Source organism: Dama dama, chromosome 25 (assembly GCF_033118175.1).
Source record: "Dama dama isolate Ldn47 chromosome 25, ASM3311817v1, whole genome shotgun sequence".
Lineage (NCBI taxonomy): Eukaryota > Metazoa > Chordata > Mammalia > Artiodactyla > Cervidae > Dama > Dama dama.
This window is the reverse complement of record NC_083705.1, coordinates 59,854,088-59,874,976: the sequence shown is the minus strand read 5'-3', so window position 1 is coordinate 59,874,976 and position 20,889 is coordinate 59,854,088. Positions and strand designations below refer to the sequence as shown.

At 37.0% G+C, this 20,889-nt stretch overlaps 1 protein-coding gene across 6 annotated transcripts in view; it reads right to left on the bottom strand.

Annotated features, from left to right (window-relative positions):
* The window catches only part of CDH18 (cadherin 18), a 1,208,767-nt gene that overhangs the window by 66,827 nt on the left and 1,121,051 nt on the right, over positions 1-20,889 (bottom strand). For all 6 annotated transcript variants that reach the window (XM_061129307.1, XM_061129308.1, XM_061129303.1 and 3 more), the window contains one exon: positions 15,835-15,971. In XM_061129307.1, the coding sequence (XP_060985290.1) occupies positions 15,835-15,971 (137 nt within the window). The remainder of the gene's footprint in view (positions 1-15,834; positions 15,972-20,889) is intronic.

Here is a 20,889-nt window from a genome sequence, read left to right as displayed (position 1 = left end):
AAACAAGACCGGAAGCTGATTGTGGCTCAGATCATGAACTCCTTATTGCCAAATTCAGACTTAAATTGAAGAAAGTAGGGAAAACCACTAGACCATTCAGGTGTGACCTAAATCAAATTCCTTATGACTATACAGTGGGAGTGAGCAATAGATTTATGGGACTAGATCTGATAGACAGAGTGCCTGATGAACTATGGATGGAGGTTCGTGACATTGTATAGGAGACTGGGATCAAGACCATCTCCATGGAAAAGAAATGCAAAAAGGCAAACTGGTTGTCTGAGGAGGCCTTACAAATAGCTGTGAATAGAAGAGAAGTGAAAAACAAAGGAGAAAAGGAAAGATATTCCCATTTGAATGCAGAGTTCCAAAGAATAGAAAGGAGAGATAAAAAAGCCTTCTTCGGTGATCAGTGCAAAGAAATAGAGGAAAACAACAGAATGGGAAAGACTAGAGATCTCTTCAAGAAAATTAGAGATACCAAGGGAACATTTTATGCAGAGATGAGCACAATAAAGGACAGAAGTGGTATGGACTTAACAGAAGCAGAAGATATCAAGAAGAGGTGGTAAGAATACACAGAAGACCTATACAAAAAAGATCTTCATGACCCAGATAACCACCATGGTGTGATTATTCACCCAGAACCAGACATGCTGGAATGTGAAGTCAAGGGGGCCTTAGGAAGAATCTCTACTAACAAAGTCAGTGGAGATGATAGAATTCCAGTTGATCTAGCTCAAATCTTAAAAGATGATGCTGTGAAAGTGCTGTACTCAATATGCCAGCAAATATGGGAAATTCAACAGTGGCCACAGGACTGGAAAAGGTCAGTTATCATTCCAATTCCTAAGAAAGGCAATGCCAAAAAATGTTCAAACTACTGCATGATTTCATTAATCTCACACACTAGCAAAGTAATGCTCAAAATTCTCCAAGGCAGGCTTCAACAGTATAGTATGTGAACCGTGAAATTCCAGATATTCAAGCTGGATTTAGAAAAGGCAAAGGAACCAGAGATCAAATTGCCAACATCCATTGGATCATCAAAAAAGCAAAATGATTCCAGAAAAACATCTACTTCTGCTTTATTGACTATGCCAAAGCCTTTGACTGTGTGGATCAAAACAAACTGTGGAAAATTCTGAAAGAGATGAGAATACCAAACCACCTGACCTGCCTCCTGAGAAATCTGGGTGCAGGTTAAGAAGCAACAGATAGAACTTGACAAGGAACAACAGACTGGTTCCAAATCAGGAAAGGAGTATTCAAGGCTGTATGTTATCACCCTGCTTATTTAACTTATATGCAGAGTACATCATTCAAAATGCTGGGCTGGATGAAGCACAAGCCAGAATCAAGATTGCCAGTAGAAATATGAATAACTTCAGATATGCAGATGTCCCCACCCTTATGGCAGAAAGTGAAGAGGAACTAAAGAGCCTCTTGATGAAAGTGAAAGAGGAGAGTGAAAACGTTGGCTTAAAGCTCAACATTCAGGAAACTAAGATTATGGCATCTGGTCCCATCACTTCATGGCAAATAGATGGGGAAAAATGGAAACAGTGACAGAATTTATTTTCTTCAGCTCCAAAATCACTGGAGATGGTGACTGCAGCCATGACATTAACAGACACTTGCTCCTTGGAAGAAAATCTCTGACAAACCTAGACAGCATATTAAAAAGCAGAGACATCAATTTGCCAACGAAGTTTCCTCTAGTCAAAGCTATGGTTTTTCCAGTAGTCATGTATGGATGTGAGAGTTTGACTATAAGGAAAGCTGAGCGCTGAAGAATTGATGCTTTTGAACTTGGTGTTGGATGAGACTCTTGAGAGTCTCTTGGACTGCTAAGAGATTCAACTAGTCAATCCTAAAGGAAGTCAGTGCTGAATATTAGTTGGAAGGACTGATGCTGAAGTTGAAGCTCCAATACTTTGGTCACCTCATGCGAAGAACTGACTCATTTGAAAAGATTCTGATGCTTGGAAAAAATGAAGGCAGGAGGAGAAGGAGACAACAGAAGATGAGATGATTGGATGGCATCACCGACTTGATGGCCAGGAGTTTGAGTAAGCTCTGGGAGTTGGTGATGGACAGGGAGACCTGGGGTGCTGCAGTCCTTGGGGTCACAAAGAATCCAACATGATTGAGCAACTGAAGTGAACTGAACAGGAGTGTCTGATGAACTGGACATGCTGCATCACAGAAAGAGAAGAGCCAGATATGACTTTGGGTGATATACATAGAAACTGAAGTATATGATCATCAGTTTTACATGGATAAGGTCTCTTACAGAGAAGATTTTAGATTTTTAGGAAATTAGATTTTGAGGAAAAGATTTATTTATGTCAAGTTTGAGACCTCTTAAGTGAAGATATTAGGATACCTAATGTGGTATTCAGGGATAAAGTGACCAAGCTGCTACAGACTTAAAGTCAAGAGTCATCAATATGTAGATGCTACAAAAGTCTATATGACTGAATGACATTATTTGGCCAGTAATTCAAGAAAAGTCTGAGATCTGAAAATCAAGATACACCACAATTCAGTGAATGGAGAGATGAAGAATTGGTGAAGAAGTAAGAATGTAGTTTCCTTTAGCTAAAGAAAGAGCTTGTTTTGAAAGACTTGTCAATTGTGCCAAATGCTACAAATATTTGAGCAAACAGACGTATGAGATTTATACTTGGGCTTCTGCCGTATGAAGGACAAGAGTAATTTTGTGACGTAACAAAGATAAAAATCTTTTTAGAGTGATTTTTAAAGAGCCCGAGAGAAGAGAAAAGGCAGATTGTGAATATAAACAATTCTTTCAAGGAGTTTTTCATTCAAGGGAATGAAATACTAGAGATGTACCTGGAGGGAAACTAGATCAAGATAGGTTTTCAGGTTTTGGTTGCTGGAGTTGATTTTATTTTCAGATAGAAAATAAAGCCTGTTTTTGAGGATAGGGGTGATATGTACCAGATAAAGAAGCATAAAAATACAGGGAAGAGGAGACTTTGTTAATAGTGCAATGTCTCAGTGAGCAAGGAGGGACAAGATTCAGAGCACACATAGAGAGGTGGCTGTAAGCGTGACATGGAGAGTTTATTCACAGTACTGAGTGGAGCCAGGTTTATGGAGATTATTGCGTATAATACTGGGTAGGTTGGTAGATCTGATAGAAGGAAAACATGCAAACTCCTTTCTAATTGGTCTTATTTGCTGTCATTCAAGAAGCAAGAATATATGATGTATATAAAGAAATTGGAAGAACTATTAAAAATTGTGGCAAGAGGAAAACTATAAATTCATATTTGTTGTTGTTCAGTCACTAAGTCATGTCTGACTCTTTGAAGCCCCATGGACTACAGTATGTCAGGCTTTCCTGTCCTTCACCATCTCCCAGAGTTTGCTCAAACTCATGTCCATTGAGTTGGTGATTTTATCTAACCATCTCATCCTCTGTTGCACCCTTCTCCTCTTGCCTTCAATCTTTCCCAGCATCAGGGTCTTTGCCAATGAGTCAGCTCTTCACATCAGGTGACCAAAGTACTGGAGCTTCAGCTTCAGCTTCAGCATCAGTCCTTCCAATGAATAGTCACAGTTGATTTCCTTTAGGATTGACTGGTTTGGTCTCCTTGCAGTCCAAGGGTCTCTCAAGTGTCTTCTTCAGCACCACAGTTTGAAAGCATTGATTCTTCGGCGCTCAGCCTCCATTATGGTCCAACTCTCACATCCCTATATGACTATTGGATAAACCATAGCTTTGACTATATAGGCTTTTGTCAGAAAAATGCATATTTAGCAGGATATATATAATTGCTTTAGTTACTTGAGCTTCTCTTGAATAAACTAATATGCTCTACTTCTTTTAGAATTTGATACTGAGTTTGGGATAGTGCAAGTAGTAATGTCTCAGTGTATTGACATATTGGGTAAACAATAACACAAATAAAATGTATTAAATGTTATAATTGCTTGATGAGCCTCCTCCTTATATGTAGAACCCAAGGGATTTGAATGGAACTGACCACAAGTGAAGATAAAAATATGAACCTTGAAAGTCCTGAGCCAATACAAACAATTCCATACCTTTTGTCATACTAAGCAGTTAAATTATGGGCACATTTCATGTACTAAATACAGTTTTTTAAAGAAAGTGAATGGAGATTAGTTTATAAATAAATTAAATAAAGCAGTATCTTATTATGCAAAGTGACAATTTATTGCACTCTGAATGAGGCTGAGTGTGTACCAACTTAAGGTGGCATTCACCCTATTAACATACTAAAAGTTAACATGGTACTAGTTGCTTATTACTATTATATAGCAACCTTAAGTCAAAACATGATAAAAGAGAATGCAGAAAAAAAAATACAAAGAAATGGAGAAAAGAGTCCTGATAAAGGTAAGTCTGAAGCTCAATTTATCTATGAAGTATTCAGATAAATGAGTCAAAAAATTTATTTTAAGTCTTAGAAAAAAATTGAACTACTTTTTGATATTTTGAAATAATCTATCATATGGCTATAGGTAGCTAATACACTGACCCATGCATGTATAAATAAAAATTTCAGAAAAATATTTTATTGTATTATTTTTGATCATTGGTTAAAAGCAAAGTCAATTTTTTTGTGTGTTATCCTCTCTGTAGGCTAAAGTATAAGGTCTCATTATGAAACTTTTTGTGAAAAGGAAATTGCTAATATGAACACACTGTGGGAGACAACTTTATGTATCAAAATAAACACATTTACAGTAACAAAAGAATGTGAAGTAACCAAAGGGACTTAAAACCACCCACTCTTCAGTAACAAGGTTTTATGTTGTTAGCTGCAGCTGCTAACAAAAATTAACTTCAGATTAAAAGGAAACAAGGAATGAGTTCATAAAATCTAAATTTAACTTCCATCGCCTGCAGTTAACAATTGTACTAAACTTGAAATTTGTGGATCCTAATCTTTGAATATGTTTGCATAAGAATTGAGGAGAAAAGAAAGAGTCAACGAATAAAAAACAGGTATACATTGGCTTCTGGACTGCAATTATGTAGATAATGTGAGAGAAATGTGAAATAGGAAGCTGAGGCAAATTTTTCTATCAATGCACAAAACATGAAGTTGCTTTTGTTGTTGCTTAAACTGTGAACTCTGGAGACAGCAGAAACTTTTGAACTCATTAGATATGTGAATAAATAAGCATCTCCCTGAATTTGACTCCTTTGGAAATAGCATCATCTTGCAAGCAATTAATAAAAAAGAGACCCATTTTGGTATATTGATCAGGTAAAATGAAGTCTCACATTTAATGAACAGAACAAGCAGAAATAGAATATTTAAGGTAAACTGGGAAATGTACAGTGATCATTGCAATATGTAGTGAATGATGTATGTAGTTGTTGGGTAATTAAGGTGGGCTGAGAAATGAAGACAGATAATATTCATGAACTTAACAAAATTTTATTAACCCAGTTCTATGTGTCAGGGAATTTATTAAGAATTTGGGAATACTCTAATAAACAAAGACAAAATAGACCTGATTCTTAGATTTGAGATGTTCACAAAGTAGTATAGGTGAAAAGTATCACAATAAAATATAAGTGGTATATTTAAGACTATGAGAGTATAAGTGATGAACATTATTCTAAGGTCTACATAGAGTACAGAAGATAAGGAGCTATAAAATATACCTCAGAAGTTGAGAAAAATTTCAAAGAATTTGTGACTTTTGAAATAGTTCTTGAAAGAAAATAGTTGTTTGTAAAGCAGCAGAAAATGAGAAGAAATCTTTAAGAGATGAAAGAATTATGAAACTATTGAAAGGACAGGGCCTACTTGAGGGTCTGTGGCTAAAAGTGTGATATACGTTTTTCAGAGGATTAAGCTGACAGCAGACCAAATATTATAAACAAAAGTCACATAACAAGAGCAAAATTCTGTAAGGCAATTATTCTCCAATAAAAAATAAATTTAAAAAAAGAGAAAGCCAAAAGGGGGAATAAAAGCCACATATGCCCTACATGAAGTTTATTTCTCCATCAGGATGTGTGTATGTATATGAGTGAGTGTGTGCATGTGGGTATGCCCATGAGAGTAGTTCTTGATAGAACCATGATATATATCAAATTGTTATATACAACAATGCTTCTTGAATTCAATTTACATTAGAATCACATAGGTCAGTGATTCTCAAACAGCATGCATGAAAATCATCTAGAAGGCCTGATAAAACCCAGGACACTGCGCCAGTTTCTAATTCATGGAGGGCCCAGATATTTGGTCAAACATTATTCTGTGTGATTTTGTGAGGCCGTCTTTGTATAAGATTAGCATTTAAATTGTGAGACTGAGTAAAGCAAATTGTTCTCATAATGTGAGTGGGCTTCGTCCAATCATTTGAAGAACTGAATAGAACCAAAGGCTGACTTTCCCTCTAATAAGAGAGAATTCTCTTGCCTGATGACCTTTGAGGCACTGGTTCTTCCTGGTTCTGGCAAGAAGGTGTGACCTAGGACAGGGGATCTGGGGATTTTAGACTTGCAACCTCCATAGCTGCACGAGCCAACATTAACCAATCCTCATAATAAAAATCCTTTTTGGTTCTGATGGAGAAGGAAATGGCAATCCAGTCCAGTAGGTTTGCCTGAGAAATTCCATGGACAGAGGAGCCTGGCAGACTATAGTCCAAGGGGTCACAAGGGTCAGACATGACTTAGCGACTAAACAACAAAATGAAAACCCCAGAGTTCCCAAATATTAACTTTTATATTCAGCATCTGCACAGACTTACTTAATATACTTGGTTGCCTTATGGCCATCAGAATTCTCTCATGCCCACCTGTCTTTAGTTTGCTTCCTGATATTTGAGGTTTGCCTCAACAACTCCCAACTTACTGTGACATTAGAATAACATTTTGGTGGGTTAATTCTACTTTATTAAAATTTAATGGGGGTAAATAGCATATTTACTTAATACATTATTGGGCTTCTTTTGTGGCTCAGCTGGTAAAGAATCTGCCTGCAATGCAGGAGACCTGGGTTCGATCCCTGGCTTGGGAAGATCCCCTGGAGAAGGGAAAGGCTACCCACTCCAGTATTCTGGCCTGGAGAATTCCATGGACTGTATAGTCCATGGGGTCGCAAAGAGTCAGACATGACTGAGTGACTTTCACTTTGGTTCTGAATCCTCTTGGTTCTGTTTCTCTATGCTGTGCATAGTCACTCAGTCACGCCCGACTCTGAGACCCCATGAACTATAGCCTGCCAGACTCCTCTGTCCATGGCGATTCTCCAGGCAAGAATACTGAAGTGGGGTTGCCATTTATACCCTCCTCCAGGGGATCTTCTCAAGCCAGGGATAGAACCCAGGTCTCCTGCATTGGAGGCAGATTATTTAACCATCTGAGCCACTAGTTTGAGAGCAGAATGCAGGCTAACCTTTACTCATCCTTCATCTCAAGACTCAATCCAAGCGTTGTACTCTCTATGAAATCTTCACTGGTCCTCACAAAGACATTAAGCCACCATGTTTTCATGTTTCTCTAGTCCCTAAAAAGACTTATCCTCACAGTAATTATCCATAATGCAATTGTTCAGCTACCTTGTCTTTTGCACTAGACTCTAAAATTCCTCAAAGACAAAATAATCCCTCTATATGATTAGCCCCGAAAATACTACACTCACTAGCAGGTATCATTTACTACTGAACTCTGAGTGAGTCAGTTAATGTATTCTTTAGAACACAGATGATAAAGCACACCATTCCAAAGTACTGGAATGGCAGCCAAGGAAGTAGAACATTCTAAGAGGAAAGAGGATGATTAACACAGTCAGATATCATAAAGAAATCAGGGAGATAAGAAATGAAGACTACTCATTGGACTCAGCTATTATGAAGTGATGAACACAGTGGTGTTTCTGAAAAGCAGTTAGAATAAAAATATACATTATCCTGCACTGAGGCATTAACAAGGAAATGGAGGGGGATGAGAGCTAGTCATTTGAAAAACCATGTTAAGAACTACTTATTGAGTGCCTACTGGTGCCTTTACTTTACTGAGGAGTCACATAAAAGGAAAAGTGAGCCATGGCACACAAGTTAGAAAGAATATTTATTATCCTATAAAAGAATTCTCCCAAATTTTACAGACATTTTAGGGTCATGGGATGCAGAATTCTAAAGATTCCAGAATACGATTCCTGCCCCTCGATTGTTCAACTAGATGTTAATTTGAGTCCTGTTGTGAAGGAACTCTGCAGATGTAACTGAAGTCTCAAGGCAGATGACCTTAATGTACAAAGATTATTGGGCTGGGCCTGACTCAATCAGGTGAAAAACCACCAAAAGCAGAGACTTTCTCCAGATGGTGGCAGAAGAGACAACTAAAGAGATTCAAACATAAGAAGGACTTGACACACTATTGCTTGCTTGAAGAAAAAAATTCAGGCAGCTTCTAAAAGGAGAAAGCTCTCCCAGCTAAGAGTCAGGAAAAACAAAAACAAAAAAAATGTAGCCCTCACACCTACATCCTCAACAACGTGGATTCTGCCAATGAGGAGAATGAGCATGAAACCAGATTCTTCCCTGAAGCCTTTAGATAAGAGACCAGCCCAGCTGACACACAACTTCAGTCTTTCCAGATTTAAAGCAGAGGAATAAATTGAACCCTCCTGGACTTCTGACCTACAGAAATCATGTGACTATTTGTTACACATCAACAGAAAAGTAGTAGAAGTTACCAAATAGTTCTATTATGGATTACATTGTTAGCTGTAACAGAAATGTTCCCCAGGTATTTATCAAGAAAGTCCTCTTCCCTGAGAACTGTGATACGTGATAATGAGACACCACTTTCTATTCCCCTGACCAAAGACATATATATTGAACTTATTTGATTCCTAGTGTATTCTTTAAGATGGTGAAAAGAATCTTATGTCACAGAATGAATTTTCAAAATAATAAAATAAATCTCAACCAGTTAAAATACCTGACGAGTACTTGGGTTCAATGAACATCAGCTGACATAGAATGAACACAGATCTAGGAACCAAAATATTCAGATTTGTAAGAGTCTCTCTCTTTCTTTCTTTCTTCTTCTTTTTTTTTTTTTAAGCAGGAATAACATCTGTTTTTTCTATTTCACAGGGATTTTTTTAGAATGGCATGACTGTAAAGCACAACATATCAGTGAAAATAGCTGCCATTCATGTTTAGCCACAGCAGTAAGCTGTTACTGAAGCTGAAGCTCCAATACTTCTGGCCACGTCTTTGAGGTCAAGAGCCATCTCATTGGAAAAGACCCTGATGCTGGGAAAGATTGAGGGCACATGGAGTTGGGGCGACAGGATGAGATGATTAGATAGCACCACGAACTCAGTGGACATGAATTTGAGAAAACTCTGGGAGATAGTGGAGGACAGGATTAAATGGTTGGATGGCATCACTGACTTAATGGACATGAGTTTGGGAAAGCTCTGGGAGGTGGTGAGGGACAGGGAGGCCTGGCATGTTGCAGTCCATGGGATCACAAAGAGTCAGACACAACGTAGGGACTGAACAACAACAAGTACAAGATCATCATAGACCAGACCCAAGATTCCTGCCTTTCTTACATGACTGGGCAACTGAATAATCACTGTGACCTAAAAACCACAGGATGAAAGAAGGCAGATCAAATAGCATATACTGCATTGACAATTGCATTGCATCTGGGCCCCACCTGCATGCTCAAAGGATGCCCAGCTGTGGCACCCTCAACCTTCTCACGGTCTTCTAGTATAAGGCCTGTTCACCAGAAGAAAGGGGAAACATTTTTGGAGTTGTTGTTGTTCTTGTTGTTGTTTTTCTTTCTTTTGCACAAAGGTGCTTTGCTCCTGTTCTCTCTTAAATCAGGTGCATTGCTTCATCTGCCCAGAGGAAGAACCTTTCTCTTGCTTCCACAAGGCCCTCAGTAGTGGGTAGACTATTTTAAAGCATTAACTTCTAATTATAATTCCATAGAGCAACAGTCTCCTCAAAACTGTGACATTGAGATTTTTAAAAATATGATTTCTGCTCTTGAAAGACAATGTCAAGAGAATGAGGAGATATGACAAAGTTTGGGAGAAAATATTTGCAAAAGAGCATCTGATAAATTAGTTATCCAAAAAAAAAAAAAAATGCCAAGAATTCTTAAAATTAAATGTTAAGAAAACAAACAACATGATTTAAAAAATGGGCCAAAGACCTTAATAAATACTTCACCAAAGAAAACATACACATGGCAAAACTCTTTGGAAAGATGCCCCACATATATGTCATCAGAAAAAATTCAAATTAAAACAGTATGCCACTATGTATCTATTGGACTGGTGCAAATCCAGGGAATAATGACAACACCAAATGCTAGTTAGGGTGTGGAACAATCATTCATATCTGGTGGGTATTCAAAATGGCATAGGCACTTCATAAGACACTATCAATTTCTTACAAAATTAAACATACTCTTACCATATGATCCAGGGATTGCAAAGTTTGGTATTTACCCAAAGGAGTTGAAAACATCTGTCCACCCAAAAACCTGCACCAGTATATTTATAGTAGCATTATTTCATCATTGCCAAATTTTGGAGACAACCAAGATGTTTTTTAGTAGATGAATGGATAAACAAACTGGTGCAGGCTGACAATTTCATATTATTGAGTGTAAAAGAAATGTGCTATCAAGACTGGAATAGACATGGAAGATTTGAAAAAACTTCAATCTATATTACTAAGTGAAAGAAGCCAACCTAAAAGTCCACATACCGTGTGATTCCAACTATATGATGTTCTGGAAAAGGCAAAACTATGGAGTCATAAAAAGATAGGTGGTTACCAGGGGTAGAGATGGGGAGAGATGAACAGATGGAGCACAGAACATTTTAGTGCAGTCAAAATACTCTATATGATATTATGTCAGTGGGTATATGCATTATGCATTTGTCCAAAACCATAGAATAATAAGAGCTAACCCTACAACAAACTGTAGACATTGGTTGATTATGATTTGTCAATGCAGGCTCATCTGTTGTAACAAATGCATCACTCTGGTGGAGGATAGGGAGGAAGCTAAGCATCTGTAGGTGCAGAAGATACAAAGGAAATCATTGTCCATTTCTCTGAATTTTGACAAACCTAAAATGCACTAAAAAAAAAAGTATAGCCTTTTAAAAAATCCTGTTGAAAAAGTATCCAAAATGAAATATACCAGAAAATACTTTTATGACACAGCTCCTGTTAATGCTTACAAACAATCACATGTGGAAGAACTCCCAACTCTATTTAATATGCACTTAGGCCAAGCCATCAGTAAGTGAAGGTGCACTTTTCTAAACACAGTCTCCCAGTATGGCTATAAAATCTTAACTAGGGCTCATTCTTTCTACATACCTGTTTATGATTAGGATTAAATTATATTTTAGTAATGCTCATTGAGGTGTCTCTAAGGCTTCTTTATTACCATCTATAAAATTCAGGATATTACGATTTACTGTACTGTTTTACTTAGTAGATGTGTATTAACTCATTTCCCATATGAAATACTAGCAATTAGGAAAAAAAAAAAAGGAAAGTAGGTACATACCTAAGATGCTACTTTAGTAAAAATTAACATTTCCTTTGGTTTCCTTTGGTAATGATTGCAAATAACATAATTTTCATGATACACTTGAACTCATGTATAGTTACAAAGTAGCTTTGTCTTGATGCAAATATTATTTGGGTTGAGATGAGATTTAACTGAACTAAAATAAAGTTTCTGATCAAAATACACCTGGAGTTGAATTTGATTTTATTTTAAAATAAGTCCTTATTATTTCTAACACGCAAGTATTCTCTCCAGGGATTCTCCCCTTCCATCTTCTATGCATGGAGCCTGATTGCAAGAATAACTATACAATATTTTTGGAAACTTTTCAATGTCTCCATAGCATCTACTTCAATTTATCAATCCATGCATTCCTTTATTTTAAAACTAATTTTAAATGAGGCTTTATCATGTGGCACTTATTTTATTGTTCTTGGTAAGTAAGCACATGCAATTCTAGAACTATTCTGGCCATTTTTAAAATGAAAATTAACCAGAATTATAACAAATGAATCCACTCATGTATTATTTATAATACTCATTTAAAAGTAATTAGTGAATCTTTATTTTCAAAGAGAAATATTACATTGAAAAAACAATCTAAATGGAAACTACTTGAGTTGATTTTTCAGATGCAACACGTGAAAAACTCAGGTAGAATAGAAAAGACTGGAGCAGCTTTACTGTTTTGTGATACAAGACATTATAAAAGTGCATAAACCACAATGAGCTATCACCTCACACCTAATTGAATGATCATGATCAAAAAGTACAGAATAGTAAATATTGGTAACAATATAGAATAATGAGGACACTCATACAGTGCTGCTCTGAATGTAAAATGTAGTCACTTTGGAAAACAGTCTGGCAATTCACCCACGATTTAAACATACTTTTATATGATTCTGCAATCCCACTCCTAGGTATATACCCAAGAGAAATGAAAAGTCATTCACACAAAAGCATCCATATCAATGCTCATGATAACATTCTTCAAATTAGGCAAAAAGTGGAAACAATACAAATGTCTATCAAGTGGTGAATGGGTACATAAAATACAGTATATTCAAACAATGGAAAGATTTTAGCGGTAAGGAAGAATGAAACACTGATCCATGCTACAATGTAAATGAATGTTGAAAATAATACACTACGTGAAGTAAGCCAGTCACAAAGGACTAGATGCTATATGATTATTTTATATGAGATGTCAATTAAAGAAAAACTATTGCTGTAGACTGAATGTATTTTTCTCCCCCTAATTCAGAGTGAAACACTCACGAGGGAGATTAGATCTCTTATAAAAGAGATCCCAGAGAGATCCCTTGCTCTTGCACCATGTGAGAACACCACTAGAAGACAGCCATCTATGAACCAGAAAGTGTGTTCTCACCAGACACCAAATCAGTTGGTCCCTTGATCTTGGACTTCCAGCCTCCAGAACTGTGAGAAATAACTGTTTGTTTTTTAAAGCACTGTTATAGCAGCCTAAACAGACTAAGACATCTATAAAAACAGACACTAGAGGAGTGGCTCCTTGGATTGAGGTGTGGGCAAGAGGGATTAAAGAGTGATGAATAAGGACACAGGATTTCTTTCTGAAGTATTCAATGTATTCTAAAATCCATTGTGACAGTTGATGGATAACTGAATGTACTAACAGTCATTTGACTATACACTATACAAAGGTAAATCATAGGGTATGTAAAGTATTTCTAAATGAAGCTTGAATGTTTTTTTAAAAATTTCTTGTATCTTCTGAGGGCATAAGAAAGACAGAATGTAATTTCATTTTATATAAGAGAGTTCCAGAAAAACGTCTACTTCTGCTTTATTGACTATGCCAAAGCCTTTGACTGTGCAGATCACAATAAACCATGGGAATTATGAAAGAAATGGGAATACCAGACCACCTGACCCTCTTGAGAAATGTGTATGCAGGTCAGGAAGCAACAGTTAGAACTGGACATGGAACAACAGACTCGTTCCAAAGAGGAAAAGGATTACGTCAAGGCTGTATACTGTCACCATGCTTATTTAACTTATATGCAGAGTACATCATGAGAAATGCTGGGCTGGAGGAAGCAAAAGCTGGAATCTAGATAGTTGGGAGAAATATGAATAACCTCAGATATACAGGTGACACCACCCTTATGGCAGAAAGCAAAGAAGAACTAAAGAGCCTCTTGATGAAAGTGAAAGAGGAGAGTGAAAAAGTTGGCTTAAAGCTCAACATTCAGAAAACTAATATCATGGCATCCGGTCCCATCACTTCATGGCAAATAGATGGGAAAACAGTGGAAACAGTGGCAGACTTTAATTTTGGGCTCCAAAATCACTGCAGATGGTGACTGAAACCATGAAATTAAAAGACACTTATACTTTGGAGGGAAAGTTATGACCAACCTAGACAGCATATTAAAAAGCAGAGATATTACTTTGCCAACAAAGGTCTGTCTAGTCAAGGCTATGGTTTTTCCAGTGGTCATGTTTGGATGTGAGAGGTGGACTATAAAGAAAGCTGAGTGCTGAAGAATTGGTGCTTTTGAACTGTGGTGTTGGAGAAGACTCTTGAGAGTCCCTTGGACTACAAGGAGATCCAACCAGTCCATGCTAAAGGACATCAGTCCTGAATATTCATTGGAAGGACTGATGTTGAAGCAGAAACTCCAATCCTTTGGCCACCTGATGCAAAGAGCTGACACATTTGAAAAGACCCTGATGCTGGAAAAGATTGAAGGCAGGAGGAGAAGGGGACGACAGAGGATGTGATGGTTGGATGGCATCACCGACTCAATGGACACGAGTTTGGGTAAACTCCGGGAGCTGGTGATGGACAGGAAGGCCTGGTGTGCTGTGGTCCATGGGGTCGCAAAGAGTCGGACACACTGAGCAACTGAACTGAACTGAATACTATTTTCCAATATGAAGTGTTCCTACATTTTAATATTTAGAGTTCTTTTATGAATATACTGAAATCTTTTAAAAGGCATTGTAAGTTGGGCTTTCCAGGTGTCACTAGTGGTAAAGAAACCACCTGCCAATGCAGGATATGCAACAGATGCAGGTTTGATCCGTGTGTTGGGAAGATCCCCAGAGAAGGAAATGACAACCCACTCCAGTTTCTTGCCTGGGAAATCCCATGGAGAGGAACCTGGCAGGCTACAGTTCATGGGGTCACAAAGAGTCAGACACGACTGAATGCACACACACACACATGATATATACAATACTGGGCTTCCCTGGTGGCTCAAATGGTAAAGAATCTGCCTGAAATGCAGGAGACTCTCTACAATTCAGGAAATGCAGTTTCATTCCCTGAGTCAGGAAGATCTCCTGGAGAAGGGAATGACATCCCACTTCAGTATTCTTACTTGGAAAATTCCTTGGACTGAGGAGTCTGGGGGGCTATAGTCCATGGGGTCACAAAAAGTCCGACATGATGGATCAACTAATGCTTTCACTTTCATTTTTCATGTATCATAGTAAACTTGGGGCAGTCTGTACCTTTGGATTCTTTCTCAACATGTAAATACATACTTCATTTTCTTGACAGCAGATCCATTTTCCTAGAGCTTTATTCTAATTTCATTTGAAAACATTTATGCACATCTTTTTGAACTTTGAGATAATTGTTGATATTTTTACTTTTTTTATAATGTGGTTATTTAGCACAATGCAATGTTCTGGATGAGGATCGAACAATGGCCTTCCTCAGTTGTATGGTGGTGTACATTTGTTAAAAATGACTTAGACCTGCCTGTTGAAATACCAAGAGTTATTCTTTCACTGTAAAATCTCTAAGAGTCAATTGAAGCCTGAAGAAAGGTGTTGTATTAATAAAATCATTCAAGTAAAATGTTAAATTTTCTTTTCTTTTCTTTATTTTCCTAACTGCTTCACTGTACATGAAGCATTCTTCTACTTAAGTAAGGCATAAGCACATGACAGGGCAAGTCTGACAATTAAGAAGAGAATTAGATATTTTGACTGAGTGATGCAGACTAAGTACTCTGTGATATCAATTTTCTACCATTATGCAGAAATTACAGTAAAGGAAAAGATATAAGATTTACTAATCACATCTGACAATGAGTAATTGTGTCTAAAACATTCTGTGCACTCTGCTAGGTACATAAAAAAATAAAAATCATGAAAGCCCTGATCTGGAGAAAATCTCAGCCTAAGTCTTCATGTTTAAGTGACATCTTCCCTATGGTACATAAAGTAAAGAAGTTTACCATTTTCTGAAGCAGCAACTGTGATGTTGTACCATGGAGTTTCTTCTCTATCAAGAACCTTGGTAGTCTTAATGGTTCCAGTGTTGGCATCAATGTTAAAAAATCTATCATCTTCAGCATTGTAGTCAATGAAGTATCTAAAGGAAAAAAAAAAAAGGATACATCTTCTTTAACCTGGTGCTATAATAAAGAAAACTGAACCAAGGGAGGTATTAAATCTCTTATACTCAAATATTGAAATGTGCATTTTTACTTTCTGTATTTGGTCCTCCATTTTGCCCATCCATTTTATATTTGCATGGACTGATGTTAATTATTTTCCTGTCAGTCCTTAATTAATATTTAATTCAATTACTAATTCAAAAATTTAAAAAACAAAACTTTAAACTTCATGAGTAGAATAGGAGGTAGTAGATGGCAAAACCACAGTAATTAATAAGGAAAAGATTAAAAAAAAAATCACTGCATATAGGGTTATCGTTATCACCTTTCTAAATTCCATATACATGTGTCAGTATGCTGTAATGTTCTTTATCTTTCTGGCTTACTTCGACACAGAAATACAGAACAGACTTTTGAACTTTGTGGGAGAATGTGAGGGTGGGATATTTCAAAAGAACAGCATGTATGCTATCTATGGTGAAACAGATCACCAGCCCAGGTGGGATGCACGAGACAAGTGCTCGGGCCTGGTGCACTGGGAAGACCCAGAGGAATCGGGTGGAGAGGGAGGTGGGAGGGGGGATCGGGATTGGGAATACATGTAAATCCATGGCTGATTCATATCAATGTATGACAAAACCCACTGGAGAAAAAAAATAAAAATAAAAATAAATAAATAAATAAAACAACATAGATACATAAAAAAAAAAATAAATAAAATATGTGCTTTAAAGTCAGAGAAAAAAAAAAAATCACTGTCTCTATGAAGTTCATAGTACATTGGAAAAAAACATGAACCTTTAATAAAACTTCTAATTGCTGTATGTACATTTTTTTTTTTAGGATAACAGATGTCAGAGATTAATTTATCTTAGAATTTCATCATAGCTGAGGTTTGAAGATATATACAAAATGAAAACCAAAACATTTTCGTTAATAACCATCATGTCCGCATCACCGAGCACCTTGTTTAGCTAAATAATGATGAAATAAATAAACAGGAAGTAGGTTGCATTATCGGCCACAAATCTTCCCTCACTAGTTCATGTAATTTTGCAGGGTTCTCTTCCATTAGGTTTAGCCTCCAGCTAACTCGGGCAATAGAATGAGTTGAAAGTGATGGTGTCCGGTTCCACATCTGGATCTAGGTTTCCTCTTATGTTCTGCCACTGCCAGAGAAGAGCATGCCAGGACTAGTCTACCGGTCCCCAGAAGAAAGATGAGCGCCACAGGGAGAGTTGTCAGGTTCCCTCCTAGAGCAGAGCTACCTAATAAACGAGCAGATGCAGGATCGAATGTCCTGGAGCTAGCACAGTTGGCAAACAGAAGCCAGCCAAGTTCAGCTGATCCTCAAGTTAACTCACAGACAATGTGGTTATACATGACGTTTCTCTATAGCCTTGAGTTTGGGGGTTTTACATTATTCAGCAATATTTAATTAACATAAATATGAATACAAAATATAGTCAACAATCATCATATGTTCTCAAAATGTTCCAAACTATTCCTAAATAGATTTAAGGAGAGAATGTTTTCTTTTCTCCTTAAACCTCTAATACATCTTCCCTCTCATCCATGTTAGCTTAAGTGACATTTCATCAACACCTGAAGAGAAAAGAGATGAACTACTATGTGAAAAGTACAAGGGGAAAAATACTTGGATATAATAGACTAAAGTCAAAGATCAAAATGAAAGAAAAAGCTTCATGGGTTGAAAAGCAAATAGATGCTTTAATGTAACTGGCAGAATGAATGAAGTGGATGGTTAGGGCATAGGACAAGCAAGCCCTGTAGCACATGATAAACGTTGTCTTTAATTTTTCTTTATTTTTTTTAAATGAAAGAAATGGGAAAACATTCTAAACAAAGGAAATAGATTTATTTAGATTCTGGAAAAATTATAGTGGTTACTTTGAATCAGACTGTAGAATATTTTAACAAAATTCAGAAAAGAAATGATGTCATCATGGACAAATGTGAAAAAATAGAAGGAAATGGAACAGTACATGAAATAGTGCTATAAGCTGGCTACAAACTATATAAAGCTTTCTGTTGGAGTGGTATCAGTATAAAGAAGAAATTACAAATGACTCAATCTTTCTGTTGTTTCTTTGTATTTGACCCAGCATGTAATTGATAAGCCCATTCATGGCGCTGGATAAATGTTGGTCCTTTAATGGACCGGAACCTGGTGGCCCGGAGAGTGAGAGAGAGAAAGAGGCTGATATCCCCTGGTTTACGCGGAAAGCCAATAGAGTCCTGTTCTTAGGGCTCGCGCTGCTGCACGTGGGCACCGGGCACCCTCTCGAGTGGGTGAAGGCACAGTGCGCCTTCTCGAGAGGGTCTTAGAAGCCCAGGCAAGAAAGTGAGCTCAGCGGGCCTCCGCGCTCCAAGGAATTAGCCAGAAATAGAGAAATTGAGAGAGACAGAAACAATAGAAAGAAAGAAAGACACGGGGACCAAAGCTCTGATGGAGCAAAGGTGTTTTAATCAACATGGCGTGGGCATATATACTGTAGTTATTCTCAGCAAAGATGAAGATTAAAATTCCAGACTTACAAAACAAAAGATGATCCCTATCAAAGAAAGAGAGTTGCAGAAAATCACCTTTTACCGTACGGCTCATAAAAAGGAAGAGGGTATTTATCACCGTAATGAGAAATGCCTGGATTCCTCAGCTCTGGGAAAGGCATGCCTCTCCTCTTAATTCCTGAATATTCAGGAATTAATATAGGAATTAATAAGGGCCTGAGGGTTCCTGACAGATCCAAAACAGCACACGGGAAGCCTCTTGTTAAATGCTTCCTGACAGATGAAGAGTTAGGGGAAAAAATTCCCTTTGGGAAAAAAGAGTGGGAGAAATCAATGATTTTGACATGTTATGTCTGAGATGCCAAAAAAAAAAAAAAAAAAATGTGGAATAAAAACTAGAAAATTAGAAATGATTGTAGAGTTCAAATATGCTTTTTGAATAAACAGGAAATATAAATGAATTAAATCAGTCTAAATGTAAGGTAATGGGAACAATCTCATCTGGGAGAGAATTGTTAGGAAAACAGGAAGTGAAAGACTGAGCAGTAAAGTTCCCAGTCTTTTAAGTCTAAAGGAGTCCAACCTTTGAATAGAAGGTATCAGAGAAAGCAGAGCAGCCCTGGGGAGAAGGAAAACTGGGAGAGTAAAGATGCACAGAAGTCAGGAAAGGAGGCTCTAAGTGGGCAGATGAGCTGTCCCCTTCTATTAAGAAGCTGAATAGAAATGCAAAGGCTGAACTGGATTTGGCAGGATGGACATCACTGGTTAACTTGAAAAGAGTAATTTCAATAAAATACGAAAGGATGGAAGTTTTACTGCAGTGGATTCAAAAGTATTGAATGTAAATACATGAAGCTCATGAGTTGTGACAGTTTCTTGGATAGCATTACCTAAAATGAAGATATAAAACATGGTGTCTTATGTCATCAGAGAAGAGGGTTCAACAAATTATTTTTTTCAGATACAGGAAATATTAAGTACTGTCTTTGCTGAAGAGAATGATAATTTGTAAGGAGAGGAATATCTAAAAAGATGAAATTCATGAGAAGGTGAACAGACTGGTTTCCAGAGCACAAATATAGGGATTTCTATTGAAAGTAACAGAGAAACTTCTTCCATTTTAACATGAAGAAAATCTCAAAAGATAGGTGATTGTGGTAACAGAAATATTGCAAACTTCATCATACTTTCTAGGACAGAGTACAATTGATATACAACCTATGCGTAGCATAGGCATACTCTTTTAACAGGGTACCTAAAATATATTGCTCAGGTATAAATATCATAAAAACCTATGGACACATATACATAAACATGGTAGAAGGCAGTACCACAGAGACCCAGGCTATAGAACATCCCAAGAAATCTAGGATCTCACTAAGTGAAAATAACATCAGAAAATAACAGAATAAATCGCCTGAAACTGTATGATCAACACAAGGAATTGGCCATTTTGGGTATCGATGGTTCTAATAGCAATCTGTTACTTAAAGGAAATTCAACATGCAAAATCAATTTAAACATGAAAAGATAAAGGTACAAAAGCAATCTGATTGAAAGAAACATTAGATCCAGACTCCACAGAAAAGTGGTTAAGAGAGATATCACTCGGTTTTCCCAAAGCATTAGGCCATGGCGAGTTGACACTGATTTACTTTCTTTGACTTGAGTTCATATCACAAAAATATCTTCTCATAATGTCCTTCCCCAGAGGCCTGATGTCAAGGATGAGTGAGGATGAAGAAGGCTGAATTGCTAAGGAGATGTGAGCAATCTTGTCACATGAAAAGAATAACATCCTTAAAATGTAATCAGTTGGCAATCTGGTTATTACATCATCTAAAGTAACCTGTCTTCAAGAAATTTTCCATTTTGGGTCACTTTAAGAACAACAGCTACTGGATTTGAAAGTTGGACCTGAAATTGAAAATATTATTCAACCTCAATGTTTCCTGCAGCAACTATCAGCAAAGTTCAGATTGCATTGTTATCAATACACCTCTATGAAATATAGCAGGACAAGCCCCATTTTAGAAATCTGATCACTTTACAACTGTCAGTCTGGAAGAAAGTGTGTTTTCTTCTGCTTATAAGCTGAATTAAGACTCTGAAAATATGTAGTCCCTTTATCAGAACAATCTCCTCTCTTTTTAGGCTCTTCACACAGAGCTTACTAACAATAAGTGCTAGAAATAGTGGTTAAATGCTTTTAGAATAAATACATTTTTTGTCTGAAATTACAAAAAAAAAAAAAAATAGCTAACCTACGTTTAAATGGCAGGTATAATGCGAGGCCTGTGTCCCAGATTCATGGTATTACTTCTTGGTTTTCTATGTGACCTAATTCTCTTGGAAATCTAC